The following is a 27968-nucleotide window of genomic DNA, read 5'->3' as shown; positions in this document are numbered from 1 at the left end:
CCATCGGCATCGTAATCTCATATCGTAAAAACAAGACTCTCAACCGGTACGCAGAGACATCTCATGACTGGAAGAAAGAGTAAGAATGCTTGCGGTAGACCGAAGCGACTTGTGGTAAAACAATTTTTCGGAGTATCGATCCTACGAGAATTGGGGATTCGATTTTTTCGATAAAAGTCCAGCAATATGTTTATTGGATCCCCACTTTTTTCGAGTGAGCTCCAATTTTTTAAGTTCCTCTTTTCATCCTCTTATCCCCGAGCGAATGACGGAATTTTCTGTTAAATAAACATCCAATTTTAGTGTCTAATCTCTCGTGATTCGCGAATTTTTCATCGAAGTAAATTTTTCGTTTTTTTATCGAGGTGCCAATATTTGCGACGTCGATGTAAGGTGGGGTCAGGAAATGAGGAGCGCTTCAACGTTTTTTTTGTTTATTATATTATTTCTCTACACTACGATAATCGTACGTATATATACAAAGGACAGTCTACAAAAATGGCGAACTATAATGAAACCACGTCGATCAACGATAAGAGTGTAAACGCAACGAGAGTATCTCAAGCGCGAGACGCGCGAGTTCTCCGACGAGAAAAATCGATGCAGAAAAAACATGGAAGGATAAAAAAACAACTTAATTGCATGGCATCGAGATCGATTAGATTCACGAAAAATTTAACTCACACACGCACTTATCCTCTCGAAAATTCATATAAAAACAAAACGAACCACTGTGGCGTGGCTTTTCTTAGCTTAGATTTCATGTATCCTAACGATATATGTCCGATTATACAAGTCGATTTATGCATTTTCGATTTTTCCTAATTCTATACCGTTTATATTTATATAATATTCATTCAGTGATAATAATAATAATAATAATCATTATATATCTATATATTTATATATAATATGGATCTAGTCTCTTATCGATTTTTGATGTCGTATATACTTCGTCAGATCATCATATTTCGCGTATACATATTCAAATATATTTTTATACCTTTTCGTTTGAAATTTTCGTACGAATTACGAGGATATATTTGTTCAGTTTAATATTATCATAATGTGATGGCTTAAAGTACTAGCTTTAATGTGGGGAGCAAAATAGGAACTGTGATCGCCTGCTGTACCAATATATATTTATACAAAGTTAACTCTCGTTCTCCAATTGAATATGGTGAATGGGGATGGAGATATATGCGCGATCGGAGCAGCACGTATTCGAAGCGTGCATGCTTACGAGAGGAAACTTCATGCGGTGCAGATTCGCGTACAAACAGGCCGCAAAAAGGCACCGAGCCCCGCAACACAACAGCTCCCAGAGATCGCGAACGATCCTTTCAAGCTGTTCGTTTTTCTCAATCGTATTTATATAATTACATCAATCTTATATGGTTAATGAAACGGTGCCGCGGATATTCGTAGTTGGCGGATGATTTATCGAATCTGCGGATTCGGACGGATGAATTGACCGTTTAAACAGACGCGCACATGGAAAGTTGGGGAACGTAAAAATTTCGAGGAGCTTTGGCGTGGTCCTGCTCGAATCGATGGAAACGACGCGCGCAATCGCCAAACTACCCCGCTCGAAACCTCCCGAGCTCTCTGACCCCCCGCAGGCCTATTCTCTAGGCTCATTTCGACGGAGTCACACAACTTTGTCTCGATGCACCTCGTGACGCAGCGTTACGTTTATTTTATCGTTCGCTAAAACTCTTGAATTTCTTTCTTTTTGTTTTCTTGATGCAACGGTTTTTTGGAGTTTTTGCTCAACGATCCGCGCTTGGGATGAAATTTAATGCGTTCCCAAACTCGAAACTTCGGTAGCCTCCAAATTCCTCTTTCAGCGATCTTTAAGTATCCTGAAATCTGAACGAATTCTTCATAACAATGACACTAGTTATTTGACGTAGAATCGCAGGTCCCACGTATGAACAATGTGCGGCGTTTTTCGTTGCGAACCGAGTCCCCTGTTTTTCGTTGATTTTCAAAAAATCGACGTCTAAATTGGGGTAAACGATGGAGTGAAAATTGTCAATTCGTATTGATCGTGAAATGTGAAAAAATTCGATCCTACGTTGGTCGCGATTAGTAAAACGTAATTCATCCGAATCTAACGCATCACTGTTTCGTCGAGTTTTGCCCTCGTTTCACCTCTACAAACAATCGGCTAACATCATCCATTTTTATTTTCTAATCAATCGAGTCACACTCCATCTCGAGGGTATCAATGAACTATCAACAAATGAATAATCCCTAGGAATATTTGTCTAATTAAGCTACGAGTTCGTATACCTCATAAGTGTGCTATTGGTTTTTTCATCTCATTTGTTTGGAGAATACTTTTCCTCGTATCGGATAATCACTAGTGGTACGATTCGCCACAAGCGACGACACTTCGTTATAAAATTGTATGACATTTGCGAAAGCATAACGAGTAAAGAAGAGAAAAAAACGAACAAAAAATACGAAAGAAATCTTGAAAACTTACCGTTTATGAAAACAAACGAATGTGAAGAAAAACAAATTGAAGAGAGTGGATTCGGGTGAAATCAAACGAGATAAAAAAACAGTGAAAAACAAAACGATCAATTTTCTAACGCATTTATTGTATATATTCGTATTGGCAAGTTTAATGGCTTACATATTTAAGAAATAAAAAACAAAACGAAAATAATGACAGAACGAAAAAGAACGTAAGTAGTAACGAGTAGTACGTGCGAGGCAAAAACATTACGAAAAAAATGAAAGGAAAAATCATGAAGATTCGATAGAATAAATGGAGCTGAGAGAGATGGAAAGAAATCACAAAATTATGATAAATAGACTGGGTATGAATATTTACAAGAGAAAAATAATAAAAAAAAAAAAAACACAAGAACAGAATTTTGAATACGAAGAAAAGATTTCAGGGCGCAATTAATGGACGAAAAAGTGTCATTGCTGCCACTTTTCCCTTCATTCTTCATTGTTTCGAGTCCTGAAATCGAACAAATACAGAATGATATTAAATCGCAATAGTAAAATCGTACTCTTGTTAATATAGTAATAATAATAACATTATTATTAATATTAATAATAATAATCAGTAAGTAAATAATAATAAAGGTTAAAATGTACGAAATTACGTGTAAATTAAACGTAACGTAACAATTATTCTGAAGCACCTTAAGTTAAGTAGTTGACCGTGAAAAAAGGTGGCCGAGGCCGAGTCGAACGAATTTTAATTTAAAAAATTTGATTCTTCGCGACTATCAACTGGAGCCTAATAATTTTATTATTTATTTTATACTATTTTTTGTTATATTCTCTCGTGGCCAACACGAAATCGTGTTACACGTAGAAATTGCACGTTAAGTTACATCGCCGTAATACATCGCGTGTGAGGGTTTAAAAATAATAATAATAATAATAATTTAAGGTTTTAAAAATGTTGTGTATGCATTTCAATTCGAACATGAGATGTCAATTTTATCGAAATATATAAAAAAAAAAAAAAAAAAATAAAACAAACATGAACAGAAAAAAAAGACAATTGAAAGCACGTTGACAATAAATTACGAGCTAACGATTTCAATGCTTGTTATCATCTCTATTTTCCTTTCATTATTCTAATCGCTATTACTAGTCAATTATCTAATATGTATAATGTTATTTATATATTTATATATATAACTATTGGTTATGACGCGTCCCTGATTATGTTCTCTGTAAATATCACGTAAGTTGGGGAGGGGGGTTGTTTCTGGGAGGCTCTGTATTTTTCTTCTTCGCTTTTTTGGGATTATTATTTTCTTAATGCAGTATACACTATGTACACGAATAGGAGGATTTATCCAATGCATACGGATCCGTGAGATGCGCCCAAGAATTGAAATTTTGTTCATATTTATTCGAGGATCATTTGAAACCTCACTCGTCATTCTCCATTACGTTTAATCGTTTGTTTTCTTTCTTTTTTGTTGTTGTTTTATTAAAATTTTTGCTCATTTTTCTTCTTCGATTCGCGTACACTCTCACACATTTATTCACGTAAACTCGGCTCGGTTCAATCACTCTGTCATGTAAACTGCGTCAAAACAGCAACGATTAAAAAAAAAAAAAAAAAAAAAAAGACAACAAAAAATAACGAAAATTTGGAAACTCATGAATTCATCTTCAGCTCTCGAGTTTTCCTATTTTTCGTGTACGAGCCTGACTCTCTCGCCCTCTTTCTTTCTCTCTCCGTGTAAGTCATTAGTGTTGCATTGACAATTTGGGATTTGCTACTGTCAAATAAATTCATTTGTTTTTTTTTTCAATGCTTCCTGTTTACAAAAATGACTGGGCTCGTTGGCAGTGAGATTGGTTTGAAAAATCTTAACATTCGTCCTCGACCTGTTCTTTCGATCGAGCGTACTTTCTCTCTCTCTCTCGCGGTCAGCTGTGACAGTACGCGGGATCCGAATCTTAAAAGCTAAGTCAGTGGAAGAGTAAATCTCGCGGTTAAACGGTAAAATCGTATGTGAATATGTTATGTTCAGTGTACATTATTATGCGTGCGATTCGAACGAACGAATTTCTTCGAGTTTTTATACACAAAATAACAAATCTCAGTTTTTTTCGTCGTTACGATTTGTTCATCTAAAATCCGTTGGGCCATTAGCATTTCACTTGTTTCCATTTGGACGCTCGTACAACAGTTCGTTTGTGATCTCGTTTGAATTAACATTAGTATCATTATCATCATAACACGATTATTATTTTTAAGTATTACGCAAAGAGACTGATATATCCGTAGTATTTATATAATGGAGGTAGCTATGGTAATTCATCCTTCGTAACTTTTTTTCTCGGTTAAACGCATCAATTGTTTCATCATTTCATAAACGTGTGTATGGTATCATTAAAAAATAATCTCTCAGTTGTTCGAAAGTCGCGACTTGAAACCTGAGTTTCCATGTTCTCGAGCATTTATTCCCAGCATCTCATTCTCACGCACTGAACGGCAAACATTTTATTTTCATTCATTGAAGAGCAAAAAAAGCATGCTAATCAATCGAACAGACGAGATAAAGTCGTCGATTATCGAAGAAATAAAAATCAAACGAAAAAAAAAAGAAAAGAAAATTAAAAACACAAAACGAAGGTGAATAATAATTAAATAAACAAGAAAAAAAATAAAGTCGTAGTAGGTAAGAGTAGTTGCTATCAGTTATTTAAATTGTATATATATCACGGCCTGCCTGCTTCCAGTTTTCCTGAGTTTGTTATTACATTTATCAATATTAGTGTATTTAAGGATCGTGCCTATTTTCATTTCTCTCTCTCTCTCTCTCTCTCTCTCTCTCTCCCTCTTCTCTTCTCCTTCTTTAATCCATTTTCATTTTTGTAAATAAGTACCTGAGTCAGCAACCACCTCGACGTTCGTTCTTTCGATACGAAACGCCGAAAAATGTGGCGAGCTCGCACGATTTTTAACGTTAGAACTATTGCAATACTGTAGTTGGTTGTATTCTTGTATATTAAAAATTGAAGTTTGACTATTGCGGACTATTACAGAGTTATTTATCTCTTTCGAGAGTCGAGCAGGTACGACGGAGATTCATATTGTAACGTCAGTTTTAAGGGCGGACGAGTTTCTTCGACTTGTCACATATTTCTTATGTAAAAAATATACATATGTATGTATGTATATATATACATGTGATACATGCTTTATATCTGTCTGTGTATATATATATAATCGTTATATAGGAATATACATATTTATATATGGACTTATTGGACTCTGTGTGTATACATATAGCTATATAAATACTGTATAGTATAAAACTATAATCGCATGAGGAGGGACATCTTGACTCGAATCTCTGGTTTTTTGGGTTTAAGTGCGCGGGTTAAAACTCGTCCGGCCCTTATTTTTTCGAACTAGACAAAATTCATTGTTTCTCATAGATTTATTTTGCTTATTTTTCGCTCGATCTCTCGTCATACCTGCCCCACGTCGTTGGTTGAACGGTGATACATATGTGTACTGTTCCGATTGATGCAGCCATACACGGATTAAGATGAAAAACAAACGAAAAATAATAATAATAAAAAAAATGAAATTAAAAAATAAAACTCGGCGATAGTTTTATGTTTGAAATTCTTCAATTGAATTCGCATTTTTCATAGGTTTTCTTCTCCTCTTTAACCGTTGATAAAACATAACAGAAAAGACAGTCTGATCATTGAGTCAACAATTAGAGAACACTATGGCACAAACGATCATATTTTTTTCGTGTTAATTTTTTTTTAAGTAATTGATCCGACTCATTTTCACTTTCATTCACTCTCACTCTCGCTATCGTTCTCGTGCTTATCCTTTTTCTACAATTTCGCCACTATTTAATTTCGACGATGCAAGAGCCACGAGCTTCTTCGCTCTCCCCTCCCGCAGGGCCCTCGCATCTTTCTAATAATCCGAATGGAAAATTTGTACTCTGAAAGATGTTCTTTTACTTCGACTATGTTTAATTTTATTCTTCATTTTTTAATTACTTAAGTCATTTTATCCCTGGATTATTTGTTTAAAAACGTTCGTACTCCCTCTGTTCTACTCCTATTTATTCGACCTCTTATTTTTTTCTTCTTTTATTCTCCCGTTAGTTTTGTCTCGTTTCGATATTTATTATATGGTTATTAGAGAGCTTCAAGGCAAGAAGTGGTTTTGTATTTTGTTTGTACCGATAATAGACCTGGATTTTAATGTTTCGAATATGCCTCGATCGATCGCCATCGCTGCTTTCCTCTCTTCTTCAAATTCTTTTTTTCTTCTTTCTTTCATCCTCAATCGTTATTATTCTTCCCGTGTAATCTCGGTTTCTTTTATACTCATTTTTTCTACTCTTTTACCGCCCTCTCGTGCTGTGGACGCAATTCACTGATTCTATCAATTATCAATTTTAATCGTATACGCACTCGCCACACACATTTGTATAAATATGCATGTGATTATATTTTCGACCGTGGGATACTCGTATACTGTTGTACGTACATAATTTTATATTCTCCATCTTAAATCTCGTAAAGCGCACGAAAATACCAAAGCAAAAGAAGAAAAAAAAAACGATCGAGCGTTGTGAACATTTTTTCCAAATCCGTCAACAATTCAACATTTTTCAACGCTCCGGAAAGAAAATGAGAAAGTAAACACATCCACAGTCACGAGGATTATTCGTGAGGCAAGCGAATGAAAGAAAAGCTCACAAACGTGATTTGACGGTGTAAAATTATTCGTTCACGGATTCGAATGAAATGAAAAAAAAGGCTTGATATTTGAAGAAATGAAAAAATTTACAAGGGTGCAAGGTAACGAGACAAAAAAATAAAAATTCGCTGCGCGACATACTCTCGTCCAGTATTGATACCAAAGTTTTGCTTAAACCTAACGTGTTAGTATACTTCAGAGTATTGTGTACAATAATGTATCCTACAATATATAATCTAAGCTACGTTTTATCTTTCCACTCTACGAGCCGTCTATTATTCTTGCTTCGCTTTTATCTCGCGTCACCATAATTCGTTAGCCAGAACAACAACAAAGTTACTCCTTGTCGATATTTCTTCTATTAATTTCCTTCGTTACGAATTTCGTTTCCGAATTCGATCGTTGCAAATGCAAACGTTTATTTTCCTCTTTATTTTTGTTCGCTCTGTCTCTTTAAGTCTACGAGTTAAACGTTATTGAATTTTCGCTCGCATATTATTAGTAGGAACCATTTCACAACAACGACGATGTCGTTTAGAAAAAGAAGCGAAAAAAACGTTCCGCAGTTCGAATAATTGGTACTGTCGAGAACACGCAGTCGGGGAATTCAACGCTCGACGTTTTCCTCGATTCTTTTTCCTCTTTCGGCAACTTCGGAGTAGGTTATTTTCGCGTGTGAAAAAACAAAACGCGATTTTTTTTTCTCTCTCTCTCTCTCTCTCTCTCCCTTTTTCTTTCACATTAATATGGCAAGAATATTCACGTCCGTAACCGTGTGAAAACAAAAATACGGTACGATCCTCCTCCTCGAGAGAATTTCGTATTTATTTTTCATTGTTGTATATTCTGAGACTGGCACATGAAGAAAATCCATTTTTTATATAAAAACAAACAAGAGAAGAAAAAATCGAATAAAGAAGTGAGAAGAAAAAGTGATTAGTCAGCAAGCGGTGAGTCAGTAAAAAATCGATAAGCCCCGCGGGGGCCGGGGGACAAAAAAGAGGACGAGGACAGGCTAAAATAATGAACGAGTGGAAATTGGGGTTCTGAGGTGACCGAGGGAGCGTTAAGTTACTGCATAACGACTTTCATCGATTTTTCATTTTTCAATAGGATCTTTGAACGTTAAAATATTGCCAAAACAACCTTGTCGAGTCCACAACGCGAAAAAAGTGTCTTTCGTCACATTCAATATTTCCTCCATTTTCCACCAAGCCAGTTCCACTTTGGAACAACAAAAAAAATCGCTCGTGACCGTTTGAAAAATGTCTCGTAAGATCATCTTCTGTTCACGCGTCCGTCGTACATGTCACATTTTCACGAAACTCTTCAACGAACAATACCAAGTCCTAACTCTACGCGTATACGTTTTTCCCCGTTTCCAGCATTTCCTACACGTTTTTAAATTCCTTTTGTTTATTAATCCTCGTACGTACGTGCCTGCAGTATACCCAACTTCACTACAAATCTAGGCAATATATATTTTTCCTCAACATTCATATATAATAACATAATAATAATAATTAATAATATTAATAATAATATTCTCTTCGTCGCGAGTGCCCAAGGAGCGCGCCGTTAAGTGTTTGAGAATTTTGACAAAAAAATTATAATTTTCGTTTCATTGACAAATAATAATAACAAAAGCAGTCGCATTGTCACGTGGCCTGGCCAGATGCACTCGTTTTCTTTCCTCGTTTTTGTTTGGGGCGCTCTTTCGTCACTAAGTGCTACGGGAATCGAGCGACAGAAATCGATTCGAAAGAATAAAACCGTACAATCGTTTGACTTTGATCATTCCTGTCTTGGTTATTACATCATAGGACGGTCATGATCACAAACACACGCACTTTCTCGCTTTCTCTCTCTCTCTCTCTCTTCCTCTTTCTCTACGTTATTTGGGCTCTGATTTCTTTTATCGTGACCTACCTAACTCTTCGGCCTTCCGTTTCTCTTGCTTTCGTTCTTCCTTCTTTAGTTCTCTTTCTCACGTATCTCGTGATAATCATCAACGTTTGTTCTCTTTGCTCTAACTATCTCTCATATTCATTATTTCCTATGATCTATCGTTCTATTATGTGCACTGAGGTAGTCGGATGGAATATATGTTTTATTTTATTATTATTTCTTCCTTTTTTCCTTCATTTTTGGGATATTGTATTTAAATATTTAAAAATCAGTGGTCGCAGCAGGAAATTGGCGCTATTTTAGTGCTGGCAGTTTTTCATAGTCGTGGATAAAGTTCTTTCGTCGAAATTAATATTTTGAAACCTAAGTGAAAACCTTGACTCTGTCAAATCAGCTACGGCCCTTCGTAGTAGAGAATCCATTGGATCGTTCGAATTTTTTGTTTTCGAAAAGTTTACACGAATACGAAAGATTTTGAGAAAAGCGAAAAATTCAGTGGTTTCTGTGACTCGAATAGCGTCAATTGCCGGCTGCTCTCTTTGCAAGGGTACTGGATTATCTTGGGGCTGTTTGTTTCTTTCACAAGTTCCATGGCAATCAATCCCATGGAAAAGAATCGGAGATCATTCCTCCTCGTAAAGCTGTAACAACAATAAACGTCACTGACGAGCTCTGTATCTGTACGTTACTTTTGAAACTGTCTAAAAGAACAGAAAACAGAAAAAAAATGCAAAAAAAAGTGTTTTCTCTATTTGAAAAATATAGTTATTATCTGAGGTAGTGGATGGATTTATTATTATTTGTTATTTTCCTTCTCATTTATCGTCTTCGGCTACTTCTTCGTTGATATCTTTCTTCCTCTCTCTCTCTTTCTTCTTTCACTATGCCGATGGATAAAAATTCTTATCACTCGGCCTTGAGAGCTTCGGGCTCTTCGTTTTCGCTGAAATCGTCGTCCTCACCGGCGGAGAATTCGCCGTCGTCGTCTTCCTTGACGTTGTTAACGGTCGTGTTGTTGGAGCTGTGTCGTTCTTGTTTCTCGTAACGATCTTCGTCGACGACGCTTCCTCGGCCTTCGTCCCGTCCGATAATGGCGCAGTCGTCGATGCCGCGACTGCTGAACTTGTCGATCGCGTTGACATGGGCCATTTTGGCATGGGCGTGAGCAGCGGCGTAAACGGCCGCCTGTTCTCGCGTCATCGCCGAATTGTCAGCGATGAATTGTAGGTAAGTCTCGATCAAGGCTGACGAGCGTAGATCCGGCGGGAAACCGGCGGCTTGGTGCAACGCTCCGCTGTTGGAGTCGCGATTGCTCGAGTGCATTATCGACTCCATCGATTTAGCTGCTAACGCGTTTGCCGTTGACTTACCACCAGCACTGGAATTGTTGTACTGTTGTGATATTTTCGTGATAACGGTATTGTTGTTCGGCGTTGGCGAGCCATACCTTAGACTAAGAGGTAAAGTGAGGTCCTCAGGGTCGTCGCCGCCGCAAATGGAGCTTCCCGCTTCGGAGGGTGCACCGCCCCGCGGTATTTCCAGTCTCATGTCGTTCCTCCGCGGTCCCGTGGGACTCGCGCGTGCTCTCAGTTCCGCAGGACTCACCTTGACGCCCGCTTTCGCCAGTAACCGCGATGCCAATTCCGGATCGAATGCACTCGGCATTGGCAAAACCGGCAAATCTTTCGTGCTTATACCGCGATGCTGACGCGACATATGGGAGTGCAACGAATTTCGTGATTTTGCTACTGTACCGCAAAGCACGCACCGGTAACCGGGACAAATCGTGTGTTTGTCCTCAAGATGCGTTCGCAGCGTGTGCGCCGACCGGTAGATTTTTCCGCATTGGGGACACGGCCGAGGATCCGTCGCACGAACGCGCATCTCCAGCCCGCGACGTGCCACTGAAATTCAAACAATAACCGTTTCGTTAAAAAATCAATTGCCAAGAGAGCGGAGAAAAGTCTTTGGATAAACAGAAGAAATTCATCATTTTAGGTGAACCGCGTCCAGAAATTAAGTCTCTCGACCTTCGCCGCGAGATTCATTGAAACTTCGTTGAACGAAGCATTCCCAAGAGAAACGGGGCGTTTTTAAAAAGAGACAGAAAATATATTTCCGAAGCTGAATCATGCCAGGAGATTAAGGGAAAAGGATTTATCTAAGAACCGAAGAAAACTGGTGAGCTCTTGACTGAATACCTTTTTTTATTGTACAAAGCGTTACTTAAATAGTAGAACCTCATCATCTCGTGTATCATCATATAATATATATATATATATATATATATTTATATAACGTAGGCTAACGTCTTTCTAAAATAGTGGTTACGATACCTCTATACACCATTCGTCGAGCGACCCGTCGATCGCAAGAATAGCACAATTTATGTTCCATTATGCAGATAATAAAAGGACAAACCCATAGAACAAAATAAAAACGATGGGAGGGGGCCTGGGCCCCTTGGTTAAACCACGTGATCAAATAAAATTTCTTATATTGTCGTTTCGAAACTATCACGAAAAAATATTACATAGGGACTAGCATATGCCACTGGTGCGACCAACGTTTCGTTTACATATTAATTATCATTTTTATTTACATATACATATATAATGCTTTTATATACTTTTATTCGGGCTTCGTTATCTTTCGCATTTTTCCTCTCATATTTTCATCATCATCATCATCATTTTTCTATCAAACTACCGAGCTTTTCACAATTATTGCTGCCTCGCTCAAACGCGCTCCTTCGTTCATAACCGTTAACCCGAACAACGTAAAACTCAAGTTTGTAGAAAAATAAGGCTTAGGCGCGCTGTCTGCCGTGGGTTACGATGCTTCGAATGTATCCTCATTTATATTCGTTTTTTTATCCTGCTTATATATTCGCAATATATAAATACGTATATATTGCGCATATGAATATATACATACGGGAAGCAAACGTTACAGTCACTCGAGCAGACCGAAGAAGTCACGACTCTCGACTGTCGACTCGATTTCAAAATTTCTTAATGATTGTGCTCGAAAAAACAAAAAAAAAACGAAAAATCTTTGACGGTATTTGAAATTTACTGAACGTACGCAAAAACTAACAACATTTTTTAGTACTGGAGAAAAATTATTGGGGAAAGAAAATAAATAAATAAAGCTCGTAAGAATCTTGCAAATCGTCGGACTTCTTCGTCCTCTATGCTCTTGTCTACAAAAATTTCTTAAAATCTACGTAATCTTCATTCATTTAATCGTAAGGCTGGCTTACTCAGCTTGGAGGAACATCGTTTCTTTACTTATCGAAAATAAAATAAAAAATAAAAACTTGTTTGTCTAATGAACGGTCATCCTCTTCGATTATTCACACACCTCATCGATTTCTTTTCGCCCCCCTTGACCGTTAAACTGATTAATTTTGTCGCTGATCTACGTGTGATCTACGATTTCGTCTCAATCGATCGGGATGTTGTCACCTTTGTTCTTTTTTCTTCGCGAATCTAATGGAAATACTGGTTGCGTGTACTTTATACAAAAATCGACAATTGTGTATATAGAATATTTATTTAATAATTATAACCTCACTCTTTTTCTTATTTATATACTCTTCGGCATATCTACACGTGTGCGTTTACCGCCGGAAGTGAATTTTTATTTCTCTATTCCGATTCATCGATTAATTTCGTGGTGGCCATTGTTGGAACGCGAAAAACAAATAACAGGCCGCGGATTATAAAATGTTTGATGCCCCCCCCCCCCCTTTCGACAGCCAAAAGTTTCTGATTCGTCAACCGTGCTCCGATCCACATAATTTCCCCATAAAACTTCAACGAAAGAGGCTTTTGGACAGGCCACGATCTGGCGAATCGAAAATTCTGTAGGAAAAAACGTCACGATTCGTCAGGTGACTATACTTGACCTCTGACCCCCCGCCGTGCTCTTCTTCACCTTTCACTGCGAAAATATCAGCGGGAGCTAAAATTTCGCTAATTTAATCCTACTTGAGAAATTGCGTGGTTCATTTGCTTGGAAAAACTAACGATAAAAATATTCGACGAATAGCAAAGCTTTAGAAGCGAGGGGATGATCGGGCTTCAAACGTACGTCCACCTGAGAGTCTTGATCTGCTCCCACTGGAGGGGATGTTTGAGCCTCATGTGATTCCTGACGCTGTTCGGATGGGAGAAACTTTTGGCGCAATCGACGACAGGACAAGTGGGGGAATCGCGGGGATAATGGTGGTCCAAATGTGCCCTCATTGCGGATATGTCGTGGAGAGTACGACAGCAAAGTGGACAGTTGTAACCGTGCTGACGATGGTGTTCGCGGAGCATCCTTTGCTGACGAAAGTCCGGGGGTGTTCTCGCATATTTACCGGCCCCCGTGGAGCCGCTGCTCGAAATGCTCGTGGAGGAGGCTCCGGTGATGCCGGTTTCGACACGATCCTCGTCTTTGATGTGGTGCAATTGTCGTTGTTGCAACTGTAACTGATGCTGACGTTCCTCATCTTTCATTTGTTTCTCCATTTGTTCCTGTCGTTGCTGCTGTTGTTGCTGTTGCAATTGGAACTGGCGATGGAGCTGTTGGTGGTGGCTGTGGTGGTAGGCCCCGCCCTCTCCGTCATCGAGCCCGTGATCTGCAACCACCACCAGACCAACGTTACCACCAGCCACCACCCGCACATCCAATCTCATCAACAACTTTCTCTCGATTTTCAATCCCTCGATACTCTCTCTTTTTTTCATTTTTTTCATTTTTTTGGTTTTTTCTTATAACGTGCTTTAAACGCGTGCGTATAGGTGCGAGACAAGTGTGAAAGAGAATGACGGTGATGTTGACGTGGATGACGATGGCGCGATGGGCAAAAGCAGCGACGAGAGCCTCGTGACATTGATTTTCATTGAAATCGCTAGAATCGACTCTGAATCTTCTCTTTATTTGCGGGAAAGGTGCGGAAGGCTCGTGAGTGTGATTATTGTTCTGCGCCACGAAAGATATTCGTCATTGTTGGATGAAAGTGAAAAAAGTGTTATCCGAAGGCTTTCGAGTTTTAGGATATCGCTGATTCTCCCTTTTGTTCCACAGACTCTGTTAATTAAATGTTGATTACGTGGGAACGAGCCAATCAATGATTAATCACCTAGCGATTCGGGGAGTCGAAGCCCCAGAGGACGCTGACAAACACACACCGACTAAAAACTTGCTCGATTCCTCATCCTAATACCGGATGCGAGAATACACCGCAGGCATCCATTATTACGAATCGATCGTAACGACTCGTTACTGATACGTTTGCAACGGGGTACGAGCTCCGTCCACCACTTGGCAGTTTTCCTACCTACACCGATACCGATGAATCAGCCAGCACGTGCCTTTTCACACGAAATTCATTCGGCGAGGACTTCTTAATTTTAAGGGTGGCCCCTACCTTCTTCTAAGATTTACCGTTTACTCGTAGCGCGGAATAATGAGGTTGGTCGCTTCGCTCGAATCGTGACGGACTTTAAATAGAGTACGGATTCTCCTGGTCATCATTGGTCCTGCAATAATCCCTAAACTCTATCGAAGGGTCCTACTCCCTAATTAAAAATCCTCCATTGGACGATTCACGGAGCTGTTTGTAACCTGATAAAATGTTCGCTTTCCGGAAGGCTTTGTGGAAGCAGCAGCAGCAGCAGCAGCAGCACGAAGAAGAATAAGTCTTCACGGTAACGACTGCTGATGTTGGTGATTCGGGTTGTTGAGACTCGGACGTTGATGAATTCCGTGAGCCTGTAGCTGATGATTGATAAGATAGTGCTTGGTCTTGCAACGTTTCCCGCACACGTTGCACTGTGGCCACGTGTCAGGCGGTGGCCAATTCGAATGTACGTTTTTCACGTGCTGACGAAGATTGCTCGGCGAGGAGTAACTACGACCGCAGTAACGGCACAAGGGTCGGGGATCCTCGTGTCTCAGGGCCGTGTACAAACGAGCGAAATTCTCCACAGCCTGTGCCTGACTCTCGCTCGAGCTCGCTCCTCCCAATGAAGTCACCAATGCGTTATCCTCCCTCTTCGGCATCACCGATCCTACAACCAGGACGTGCCCGTCAGTGGATTCTAACGACTCGTCCTCGCTCTTTCTCTCACTCGCTCTCTTTCACTCTCACTTTCATTCTTAAACTTTCGCACCGACCTGCATCGTCACCATATTTTGTCTCCAAGAGACAAAATTCACATTCTTCCCTCAGCTCACACTCCCCCTCGTCGTCGAATTCCGACCTTGAGGAGGTCCAACGATAAAAGAAAAATTAAGCTAAAAATCGATTTTCGTTAAACTTCGTTAGGCTCGAGACGTTTCGCTATTTTCGTTCATCCCACTTTTGCTTCGAATCGTAATTGGAGGTCATTGAAAATACCAAGTTTTTTCGTGTCAATGATTTTTGTCTCACTTCTCGAAATATTTGACTCGACACGTGCTCGTTTTTCGCCCTCCACATTTTTTTCTTATCCCGCTCCCCCGTACTTTGAAGCACAAACGTGAGGATACTTTTCAAGTTTTCATAGGGATGAGACAAACGCGACGAGAATTATATTTATACGTAGATATGTAAATACGTGAAAACAAAGAAGAAAAAGAAGAAAATAACGAACAGAGGAAAGAGGGTGAGCAGAGACGTGTTCTCCAATCTTTCACACGCAATTCATCCGGATTTTCACGACACTCATTCGTACACAGACTCACGCAAACAACTCTCGTACTCTCAGGGCATGCCCAGTTGTAGGATGGTGTCTTTTTGTTGGTCATTGCCGGACGATTCGTTTCGTTTTATTTTTACTTTTTTTTCTACGTCCTCGCACTTCTCGATGGCACTGTATTTATTTTGCAGCCAGAGGAGCATCGTAGACTTTTTGCACTTTTATTAGTTTCGTTCGAATTATTCCTACGTTAAATTACTTTTGGAATGAAGCTCTATTCCCAGTTGTTGCATCGATATTTACAAATTATGAAAAATAAAAAAACCAAATAAATCTGAATAAAGTGTAAAATGGGCAGAGGGCGAGTAGATTCAGTTGGTCGGAATGGATGTTCTTAATAAAATGCATGTGGCACCAGCTCAGCAATGTTTTTTTCAACGGAAAAAAATCTCATTTTCGAGGAATAGTTGTCTGCATAAAACGACGCTCGTTTGAATCGCGTTTCTATCAAAAAATCTGGTAAAAGTTAGATATTTTTTCTCGCCCCTCTCGAAAATCGGTCTTTAACGAGGGATTTCTTTCTTTCGGAGGGCCAACTCTCGAAAAAAGGTGAAACAAAAAATGAGGACGATCGTTCATACGTTCTCACTTTTTCGCACCCTTTCATCCCAAAGTCTCTCGGCAACCCCGTCCGAGCAATCGACGAGAAGATGGACGGAGGCGAAGGATATAAGTAAGCCGGATGAAGGGTGTGTCTTGCATGCGAGAGGAAGACGAGACGAGGGAGAGAGGCGGTGATAAATTGAGAGAAGTGGGAGGTTGACCAGAGAGTGAGAGGAGGACAGTGATAGTGTGGAGAAACCTACGTAAGAACCCTCGTATTGATCGACCCTGTACTACGCCTCGTTGCGACTATCTTTCCTACGAATCTCTAACACCAAAAGCTTCCTCCTCTCTCTCGTACACTTTCTACTCTCGTGGTATTAAACCACCCCGAATTCGTCTATTTCTCATTTCCTTAAATTTTCGGTTACGCAATTCGATAGAGAGAGAGAGAGAGAGAAAGAGACACACACACGCGCGCAGTTACGCTGCTATTTCGCCGACGAAAGCGCAACGAGGAGTGAAAAAGTGAGACGAAGAAAAAAATACAAAACTGCTGAACTTTTGAAAACGTTTATTTGGAGGATAAAAAAGAAATTATAATAATTCACAGCCTCGGCAATAACTTTGAATTATTTTCCACAAGTTTTTCTTGCACTTCCTACCGACTTTTGTCTTCGTTTTACAAAGTTGGACGTAAAAAAGCCAGGGAAAATTGGCTTTGTTACCCTCAGCTCGAAGAAAAAAAAAATATATTCAACCGGTGCGATCGAGATTGCGTAGGTGCCTGAAGGAAAGCCACGGAAAGCAAGTTGGAGATAAAGAAAAGGGGGAAAAAAAAAAAAAAATACGGAGCGAATCGAAAGTCCGGACTGATTTATGGTCAGAGGTAGGAAACATCGAAGCCAATCTATCGGAATTACTCGATCCCATGTGTATGCCCTGAATTCTTTTTCTCTCCTCCCTCCCTCCCCCCCCCCCCTCCCCCGGTCTTTTTCTTTCTCGTTGTTTGATAAATGTATGGACTTTAGCAAGCTAGTCTCTGATGACCAAACTGTGACTACGATCCACGTACGCGATTCGAATGTTTTGCTCACTTTGGGATAAAGAGGAAAATCCTAACTACAAGAACCCATCACTCGGTTCTGTCTTTCATATCGAACAAAAAAAGCAGCATCGAACTGTACCAAATTTTATTCGTCCTCGTCGCATTCGGATAAAATTCGTCAAAATTTTGAATCGTTGAAGAATCATTGAACGCGTTCATCGAGCTTACTCGAACGGACAAAAGTTTTGAAACGGTTCGAAATCGCACGAGTTATCGATGCTATTATTTACGTAGCGGAATATTTTGTAACCGTTCAACTTGGCTCGGAGTTTGACTCAAGTTAGATTGGTTACGAACGCCGGAAATTGTTCGACCGTTGATTTGGAAGGATCGTCACTGTCAGTGACAGGATCGTCTGCATACAACACGCGAAAAAATGAGGGGGCAGGAGGAGAAGGAGCGAAGGAGTGAAACCTGAGAGGCTCCTCGCAAGCGATGTGTGCGTGTGCAAGGACAAAGAGAGTCAATACTCTAAGACTGCAAGAAAGGAGGGGGGGGGGGGGGCTGAGGAAAGAGTGATACACGATTCGGGCCAAGTTGGATGAACGGACGAATATCCGGAGAGAGAAGAGAGCGAGAGAAAATTCCGGCGGCGAGGGCAGAGCAAAGAGAGAACGGAGACTCGATAGAGGACCAGGGGTGATATTGCGCCAGTCCATTAGCGGCATCGCCACGATAAATTGGGTTGCACGACAAGAGAGACAGACGGAAGAAGAGCGAGAGAGAAAGAGAGATTCGAACGACCTGATTGGCCGGAGGAAATTAGAGAATCGATCGAACGTTTTAGTTAGACGAGCTGCTGCTGCTGCTGGTGCTGCTGCTGCTACTTCACCGTGAATCCCACTTACACAACCTTCGGATTCAGCACGAAATGATGAAGTATTTCTGCCCGTTTCTATATTTATGAAAATGATTTTAAAATGAGGTTTCAATTTATAGTGAGGAAAGACGGGAATTGTTTTTCTAAAATAGTCCAACGACTCCAATTCCGTTTCGATATTTCGAGGAATTCGCGTTCTCATCTGATCCACGAAATCAGATATACGATCGGGAAAAATAGACGAGTCAAGTTATTTATGTTCGGCCCCAGAAAAAGAGGAAATCCTCTTCGGCACTCGCGACGTCGATGTCACGTGCTATTCATCCCGGGTTAACCTCGTTCACTGAGATTTAGGCCTCGTACCGAGCGAACATTTTCTGTTTGATTTCATCTCCGAAACAATGACTCTGGACGAGTGTATCCTGAATTTCGAGATTCCGAATGTTTCCTTTTTCCCCGTTACACATTTCGTCTCACATTTCAACGAATGCACGAAACCGTAGAGAAAAAAGGGTCCAACTTTTTGTTTTTTGCAACATAGATTGCCCACTTGTCTGTACGATTTTGAGTCCTTGGGGATGGTGAATTGAAAAAGCGTGTTACGGTTTCTCCACTCGATCCTCCGCCCTAGACTCGCTCTCCGTTTTTCCCTCTTTTCTACAGGCTCCTTGGGAGAGAAAATGAAGCTCGTGGGCGTTGTAAAGAAAAAGCTGTACGGCTGTCTAGTTCCGCTCGTATCGGCGCGCGTATACCTGTATGTAATTCTGTACAGACAATCTGGAGCGAGAATCGAGGGAAGAAAATGAGACAGGAGAGGTGCGGTTTACGAAACGTTCGGGGGGGATCGAGTTTGGAGAAAAATCGAGGGTGAATCGCCGTAGTTAGGATGACTGGAGGTTGGTGCGAGCTTTATGTAGTTGGGAGTACATAGTTGCCTCGAGGAAATGGCCACGGGGGCGAATGGGGCGAGAGCGAGAGAAGGCGAAGAGAGGTCGGAGAATTGGTGCGTTGGCCACCCGGTGATGAGAAGCAGGGTGTGGGCGGCGTCGAATTGTGGCCGTGTGAGGAGCCAAGTGCCGCGCGGCTTTCTCCCGCAGATCAATGCGGACATGTGCGGGAAATTGCACAAGAGAATCGATCGCAGCCCACCCAGAACCCTCGAAGGTTTTCTCCTCTCGCCCACAACACGTTCCATTACGTTTTCCTCCTCTCCGTTCTCTCTCTCTCTCTCTCTCTCTTTTCATCCATACGACATGCAGCTTCCTCCATTTTTCTATCTCTGAATTTCCCTCTCGAATCGCCCTATTTTTCCCCTCGGAAGCCTCTTTTTCGAGAGCAGCGAGACCCAATTCTTCACACTTGGGAAATTCCGCTTTTTCCCCGGGCCAAATATCCCCGACGGTCGAGAGCCCTACCGAATTACACTACTCTCGTTCTCTTCTCGCGCGCGATGCATTTGATCTTCGGAGTTATGCAAATTTATGAATGAAACGACTCGCATTGCAGTTGCTTTAAATTCAGATCAGAAATCTCATTTGCGATCACATTCCTCTCCTTTTTCTTTCGAACTCTCATATCTAAACGTCACTCGTCTCCAACTCACTTCCCTCCGGTGCGCCTTGTTTCCCCTTCCCTTCAACCTCGCCATCATTTGTCACTAAATAAGGGGATGCAAAGAATAATGCTCGACTGCCCGCTGCCTTCGCTATCTGTAAAGCTCACTCCGACTCAAGTTCACTTCATTTTTAACAATCTGTTTTGTTGCCCATTCGCGATAAACGTGGGACCGAGAATGGAACTGAGACAATTAGCTGCTTCCAGGAGCAAAACTTCCCAGTGACAGTCCAGCCCTCGAATGCCTCGATCGGTGCATCGAAAAGGCTGAACCTCGAGGAAAACACGACTCGCTTGCGCGACAAAAAGAATTCGACGAGCTCATCGAATGCGTTATGCAAAGACATGAAATTTCGGGATTTGAGAATAAAAGTTCGTCGGCCCTAAAGCGATGGGAGGCACACGCGCACGACGAGTTTAAAATCAGGTCATTCTTCGTTTCGGTCGAACGAGAAGGGTGACAAGTTCTGTGAAATTGATGGAAAGGCTTCTCGGACTTGGGGCACACGAGAAGAGGGAAAATGTGAGAGCGGTAGGCGGAGATGAAAAGATATGAAAAAGGGAATGTGCCAGTTTGAGAGGGTCTTGAATTTGGAAAAATCCCTAAGGAACATCAGGAAAGACGTCATGAAGAATTCACTGTAAGGAGGAAGGGTCGTTAAACATGTCTATTTATATACGTGACGATTGACGGATAAGGGCGAGAAAGACGCAATTATTTTGGTCATTTTATCGCGACTGTGTCGCGAGTGTTTTTTCGCTCGAACGATTGATGGAAATAGAGAAATCGGAGAGCTGTACGGGGAGAGGAAAAAGGGTGGTTCCTGAGGAAGAGAGAGATCGTGGGAAAAAAGAAAGAGCGAGAGGGAAGGAGTAAAAGCTCTCGCCGAAGGTAAAACCCGTAACATTGCCATCCGGCAACTTGCCCATTTCCCACACCCCTTTTTTCACCTCCCAACGAATCCCTATCTCGGCACTCGCCTACACTCTCGAAATTCAATCAAACTTGCAAAGCTTTGGCGTAACGATGATATATACTCGCGGCGAGACGTTCGGAGAGCTCGCTTCGAAAGCGACAGCTTCTTTTTCCAAGCCCCCATTTTTCATCGCATCGACGTGTTTACGCTGCACGAATCGATGGCCATTGACCTTGCCCAGCGGGATAGCAATTCGCGTCAAACAAAAGCCTCGCCATTTATTTACACGTAAAAAATTGGATTTCGCACGCGAAAGGGTTGTTCGTTCCACCGGAAGAACCGCCGTTCTCGTTATTTCGAGCGGCGTGTTTGTACGCTGTTTTATGAATTTCAGAAGCCGCTGTGACATCGGGAGATTGGAATTGCAAACGCTAAAGCTGCATTCTCGTTCCCCCGCCGCTCTTTTCATTCGGTCCTCCCGAAAATCCACGAAATGCCAATACATTCGAACTCTTTTTCCCCAACGAGGGTCGAAAAAACCTACACGAGGATCCATCGCAGCTCCGAGCGGCGAGAGAGGTCGCTCGAGCAATATCCACGTTCGAGGGCGTCTTGCAAAGGGTGCAAGAGAGGGTTTGAACTTGAGCGAAATAAGGGCTGCCAAGCGCCTTCTGTCTCTCCCGACGGAATTGACGCGCGCGCGTGTGTGCTCCGGACGATTCATTTGGAGGCAAAACGCGTGTCCGATCGACCAGGAGCGTTAAGAAGACTCGAAAGAGAGCAGATAGCGAGGCGCACACAAACGAGGGTCGTTTTTCGGCAGCTCCGTCCGAGTTTCATCCCTTATGTCTGGTCACGTTTTTAATATAAGCTAACCCTCCTCTCCTTTCTTCACCGTTCTCACTCATGTATGAAGGAGCAGGGGTTCCCAGAGATGTGCGTGTTTGCGTTGGTGCGTCCCGTCCGAGTAACACCCCATGTACATTCTCAAGCAACGCGCCCTTAATCAATCTTTTTTTTGGCAAGAGAAGCGCGAGGGGTGCGCAGAGTGTTACGAGCCACTGGTAAAGTGGCCGGCGCGTGTGCGCGTTCAATTCCGTGCATTTTTAAAATGCTGACGTTTCTCAGAGCTTCTCGGAGATAAACGGAAAGCTCTGCCGGGAAATCGATGAACTTCGCGAGGATCGTCGCATGAAACTCAATCTTGGGGAATGGAAAAGGCCAACGGAAGAATTTCGCTTCGTCGAATCGACGTGACAACAATAATTCGACGAAGGGACTTCGTTTCAATGCTTCGGAGTAGTTTTTTTAGCCATTTCAAGTATTTCGATTGACCTTCGGTTCGAATATGAATTGTGGGAGATTGAAATAGTCTCGGAATGGTTTCGTACAACCTAACCCTTCGTCGTCGGTCTTCGGGTTTCGATTTTCTTTCTCTTTCGTTTTAGGTCGTTAATCGAGTAGGGTGAATTTCCTGGTGAGACAGGGATGAATAAAGAGGAAGGGGGCGCCGAGCGAGAGAGAGGAAATCGGAGGGAACGTCACGGTCATTAGGAAGAGACGAGGATGGAAAGCTACCAGATCCGCAAGGATAAGGGCTCGGCTGAAGAGACTACCGAAGCCATTGCTCGATCCAGGAAGAGAGAGAGAGAGAGAGAGAGAGGCTACGATCGATATGGCCGGATAAAAGAATAAATTGGAAAAGAATGACGATAAGAATAATGGATCCGAGGGCCGGGGAATGGGGTGAGCAGAAGTCGAAGAACGACGCTGGAATACAAACTATTAGAAGCCTGAAAAGGCAAACAAAATTTCATTCGGATACACCGCGTTCGAACGGACTCATCAATGTTGAAATGCCATCAACTTTTCACAGATAAATCGAAGCTTCGCTGTCACGAATGTCCAATGGACTTTGTATCGTAAAATAGTTCGATCGAATGAACTTTCGACGCACTCTCATGGAAAACCGTGAAAAAATGGAGCTGCAAGTTCGCCGGAGATTCGGAGCTTCGGAAAGTTGAAAGAGCAGAAAAAATGGAGACGAAGGTCTCCGGGAGAAGCTTCGCGTTTTACTGCCCCCTCGCCCCGTTCCTCCGAGCGACGAACAAACGCAAAAACAAGTTCACCTAAGAACCGTCCGTGCGGGCAATGTTCAACGCCGTTTTTCCCCCTCTAATCTCGAGTCGACGCTTCTGATTTTCCCTCCGTTCCACCAACCTATGTCCGCTTCTTATTCCTCGCCATGTCCGTCACCCAAACACTGTTGAACCCACAATGGATGAGAAAGTAGAAGCGAACTGGACAGAGCCAGAAATAGAGATGGGAATCAGTGGATGAGCCGAAAGAAGAGAACCGAGAGGGAGAAGAACCCAAAGCAAACCTTATCGGGATCGAATCCCCGGTGATGGATGACCCTAATCCGCGATCCTAGTTGCTTCTATCCCTGAAGAAACTAAACAATCCCTCACTGCGGATCTCTCGCCATTAAGGAACTTGGACGTGTTGGTAACAAACTTTATAAATCGATGTTTAGTAACAATTTTATACAAATACGATCACAGTTAGATTTTCATCGTTTCGTGGGAGTAGGGGCTCCTCGAAAAGACTCGAAAAATTGAGGATTCGCACAAGATTTATTGGAATTTTTCTTTCAAATATGTTTCGATTGATAATGGGCTCGGGTCCATTCTGTAGCTTCGGAATTCGTTAATTTACGATTGGAAAGCGTTTTTAGTCGACGATACTACAAATGCGAGATTTCGTTCAAAATTTTACGTCACAATTTCGTTTTCCCCAGTTTCTCGACGTTCATTATTCAACTGGACTGAAAATCCGTTCAATAAACGTTCGAACATGAGTGAGGACGAGCACTTTGGATATTCGAAAGGAAAAAACGTGTTGAAAAAGAGAGAAAAAGGAGTGACGAAGAAAAATATCCATTAGGTTTTTGAAGGGGTTCGGTGAGGGTGGGTCTTGTGGCACACGACACAGCGCGAGGCTTGGAACGATAAATGGTAGAGATTCGTGGAAACGTTCGGCTGTGGAATTGGATAAGTCCCGAAGTTTCTTCTCCTCGGGATCTTGCGTGTTTCGGTAAACGAGCGAAAAGGAAAGAAAAAAAAGCGTAGCAGGACGAAAAGAGACAAACGTTTGACTTTTCCAGGCTTTCAATTTCACTCGGTTGGCGTCGTCCTCGAGATTCGAAATCATCGATCAATCGTAAAATTCGTAAAGATAAAGCGACGCACGATATTTTCATCTTTTTTCATAAAAACTTACGTCTTTACGCGTCAATCAATGTTTTCTCTCACTTTCACTTTTATTCAAACGTTCTCGTTGGATCTACCACGATTGAAACTTCTATGTTACACCTTAAATAAATCATTACATTAAATATGAAAATAGAATATGATTTTGGCAACTATTTACTTAAATTAACCACGCATTATCGCCCTTATAAAAGTTTGAGAAATCAACGATAAGACAAGAACTGAATCGGTCAGTCGACGCATCTCAATTTCGATATGTTAACGCTCCCCTAGCTCTACATTCTTCCCTGCGAACCTTTATACATTTTTATTCCCAAAAATTTCCCTCTCTCCCGGCACCTGCAAAAATGGCCCTCAACGCGAGAGTAAAAAAAATATTGCGGTCGTGATGATCGGAAAAAGGAATCTATATCTATATATTTACAGTTTCATCCCCCAGGAATAATATCACCGTTCACGTCCAGCAGATTGGTCTGGTCCGTGGCACACGAAACTACTCAATGTGCGCACCCAATGCGAGGGCAAAAAGCTCCGCGAAACGAAATTGCGAAAGAGAGTGAGAGAGTGAGAGAAGGATTGAAAATCGAATGGAAACGAGAGAAATACTCAAGTGCCGTGGCTGATGGAGCCAGGTTGGATGTATAAATGTGGTGAGTTACGAAAGTAAAGCCAACTGATATAAAAAGAGAGGCAAGAAAAAAGGAGCAACAGCTTTGATACAACAGGCACGCACACTGTTTGTCGAACCGTCGAGATCAATACAGCGAGTACTGTTTTTTTGCTCCCCTATCACTCCTCGTTCTTTAGCAATGTCCGCTCCCCCTTTTTATTTCTCGAATTCTCGAGTCTCTTTCGCAACATTACGTACACCGAAGCAACCCTCTTCTCGGACGAAAAGAAATCGACGAGTGCGCGTCGATAAAGAAAAAAACAAAAAAAAAAAAATTCAAGAAAATATGACACCGTCTACCGAAATGAGCCTCCGGTTAAATCGAAACGAGTTCGTATCCCGTTCGATTATCGCTAAGCCTGCGTTACGAGATAACCGGGAAGCTCCACCTCTTTGTTGAAGTTAGAAATAAGCTGTGTGCAGCTGGAAACGTTCGGGCGAACCCTTCGTCATGATTTATCGACTTCCCTTTCCCAAAGTCTAATTAAATCCGGTGCTATCCCAATGGAACTTTTATACTAAATTGCGTTCCTTGTAATTGTGTAGTTTCTCTGGCATGACCGCAACGAGATAGAAACGCGGGCGGGGATTAAATGTTTAACAAAAACTTTATTCTCCTCTTTGCTTCGAAAATCCGCGTTTTCTTTCATCGTTGCAAGAGATTCCCGAGAGTAAAGGGATAACGAGAGCCAGCGGTCGATCCCTCGATTGAGATCCTGCTTCCTTCCGTAGAGCTCGAGTCGAAATCTAAGGGAGCTCCCCCGCTTGGATCCGCGCGGATCCAAGGGATTTTTCTATCGCCGATCAATAACCGCAGGCTTATTCATCGTTCGCGCGTATCGATCCCTGCAAAATGGCCACCACACAAAAAACGAGTTTTACAAAAAAAAAAAAAAGAAGAAGAGTCCCGGCGTCATTGGTTCTATCGAATAATCTACACGTCGAACAACAACGATCATCCGGCATTTTTCTATGCTCAAGATCCTGCTCAGGGATCCCAAGCTCTATACGAAACATTAAAAACGCAGTTTTTTGTCCACTTTGTCACACGGTTCCGTCGTCCGGTTGTTCCTCGTCTGACTTCCCTCTCGAGCGCGTATTCAAGCCAGAGAAAGTAACTGAACGAGAGGAATAGCAGAAGAAAGACGTCGCGCGTCGGAAGCGTTTCAATGGTAACCGATCGGTTCTTTGGTCCATCACTTGTATCAATTTTTCTCGTCGGGCCAACTGTCAGACGGTGCGTACTGTTGGTTCATGTGGCTGGAAGCTTGTTGCAACTGTTGTGCAAGCGTCTGGGCCGATTGGTAAACCGGGTAACTTTTTCTCTTTCTTATACCGTGCATCGACAACAAGTGTATCTGAAGGTATTGTTTAGTTTTGAATTGTTTGTTACAAACGTGGCACGATATATACTCGGTTTGTATGGTATGTACGTTGACGATGTGCTGCTTGAGGTTCGAATTGTTCGAATATATTTTACCGCACTCGGGACATTTGGGTTTGCCATTAAGGTCCATACCGACGATGCCCATTTGTTGTTGTTGGTGGTGATTGTAAGGGTCTCTTATCTGATTCAATAATTGGCTAATGCCGGACTCGAGCTGATGCTGTTTCACGTGTTTTTGCTGTTTCGCGCACGACTGCAGCATCATGTTCAACTGTTCGGTGGTGCTTTTGACCAAGCTCGTCGAACCGGTAGCTGTCACCTGTTGTTGCAAGCTCTGCAGATTGTTTTGAAGTTTCTGATGCATCGCTGTGAGCTGATCACTGTTGAGAGTGTTGAGAGAGTTGAGCCCGCTTACGCCTTGCTGCTGATTGTCCAGATGAAGTTGTTGCTGCTGCTGCTGCTGCTGCTGCTGCTGCTGGTGATGATGGAGACGGGTCAGTGTCGTCGAGCCTGACGACAGAGATAGCGAGGTCGAAAAATCCTGCTTGCTACCGGATACGAGGCTCGGATGGGTTCCGGACTGATCATTCCTCGTTGCGCTGGACGTGCCACCACCGGTGTTTGCCAACCAACCAGAACTCGAGCAAGAACCTTCTCCAGCGGAGGGCGGCGGCTGCCAGCGCCCTGGAACCCACCAGCCAATTTCAGTCCTCGGCGCAATTCTCGAACGATCCCTTAAACACTAATGTTTTCTGCTCCGCATTTCCACCGTTTTTTTTCTCTTTTTTATTTTCTTTTTTGTAATTGTTTTTTTTTTTTTTTTTTTTTTATTAATCAATTCTCCTTCCATCATGTATTTTTTTTTTTTATTTTTGTAAGTTTCTTTTCCGTTCTGCCTCTCTCTTTTTCCACAATCACTTTTTCGCGGTCTCCCTTCCACACTCGGTTTTTTATTTATATCTATCCTCGCCCCCACTTTCGACCCGTTTTTAATACTGCTTAGTCTCGGTTACAATTCACTTATCGACCCAACCCAATTCTCGCTTTTCCCTGTGTCAGAGATCATGGAATTTGTCTCGTTTTTTTTTGTTTTTTTTTTTGCTTTCTCGTGTCGGTTCTTCGGTGTTGAAGGTTCCTGCTTGTTTACTTTTCATTTCAAATATCTTTATTGCCAATTTTTTCCGAGTGTTTGTGTGTGTAACCGCGCTATCGATTGCCGATTGCAATAATCGGTGATTTTCGAGCTTTTTCCTTCTTTACAGGCGCCTGCTTTATTTTGGACGTGTTTCTTTTTTCGTTTTTCAAATTAACTCTCATCGTAATATCTCTGGTTTTCCCATCGGCTCCCTAAGGCACGGAGACTCATAGGAATCGCTTAAAAACTACCGAAATTAAGGTTCCTCAACGCTCTGCTTCTCCCTTCGAATCTCAACCATAAATCATTTCTGTTTTTTTTTCCTGTTTATACGGCACGAGAATCCGAATTCGAAATCTCGTCTGACATCGTACGTTGCAATAATAACCGTAGGCGCTACTCACCGTTCTTCGGGATCGTGGCAAAGGGAGCAAAAGGTGAGAGAACAGGCGAAAAACTGGAAAATTACGAAGGAGGAAAAGGCGAGGGGGATGTTTTGAATTCTGTGAGAGGTACGAGAGTTCCATGCATTCAACGCAACAACGAGAGACCAGAGTCGTAGGAACGACGGGAGGAACTAGTCGGGGTGGGCTTATGACCGTTAATGGCTGGATATTATTCCG

At 41.9% G+C, this 27968-nt stretch overlaps 1 protein-coding gene across 10 annotated transcripts in view; it reads right to left on the bottom strand.

Annotated features, from left to right (window-relative positions):
- Nucleotides 1-420: 420 nt before the first annotated feature.
- Nucleotides 421-27968, bottom strand: part of ab (abrupt) — a 62361-nt gene continuing 34813 nt past the window's right edge. For 7 of the 10 annotated variants that reach the window (XM_043427691.1, XM_043427696.1, XM_043427693.1 and 4 more), the window contains exon 8: nt 421-11049. In XM_043427691.1, the coding sequence (XP_043283626.1) occupies nt 10052-11049 (998 nt within the window). In that variant the 3' untranslated portion in view covers nt 421-10051. Of the gene's footprint in view, nt 11050-11334; nt 13776-24033; nt 26895-27968 lie in introns of those variants that run through there. The other 3 variants (XM_043427699.1, XM_043427701.1, XM_043427700.1) reach the window with 3 other exon arrangements.

The sequence above is a fragment of the Venturia canescens genome, chromosome 9 (assembly GCF_019457755.1).
Source record: "Venturia canescens isolate UGA chromosome 9, ASM1945775v1, whole genome shotgun sequence".
NCBI classification, from domain to species: domain Eukaryota; kingdom Metazoa; phylum Arthropoda; class Insecta; order Hymenoptera; family Ichneumonidae; genus Venturia; species Venturia canescens.
The sequence above is the reverse complement of the archived record's forward strand: the minus strand, read 5'-3'. Positions and strand labels throughout refer to the sequence as shown.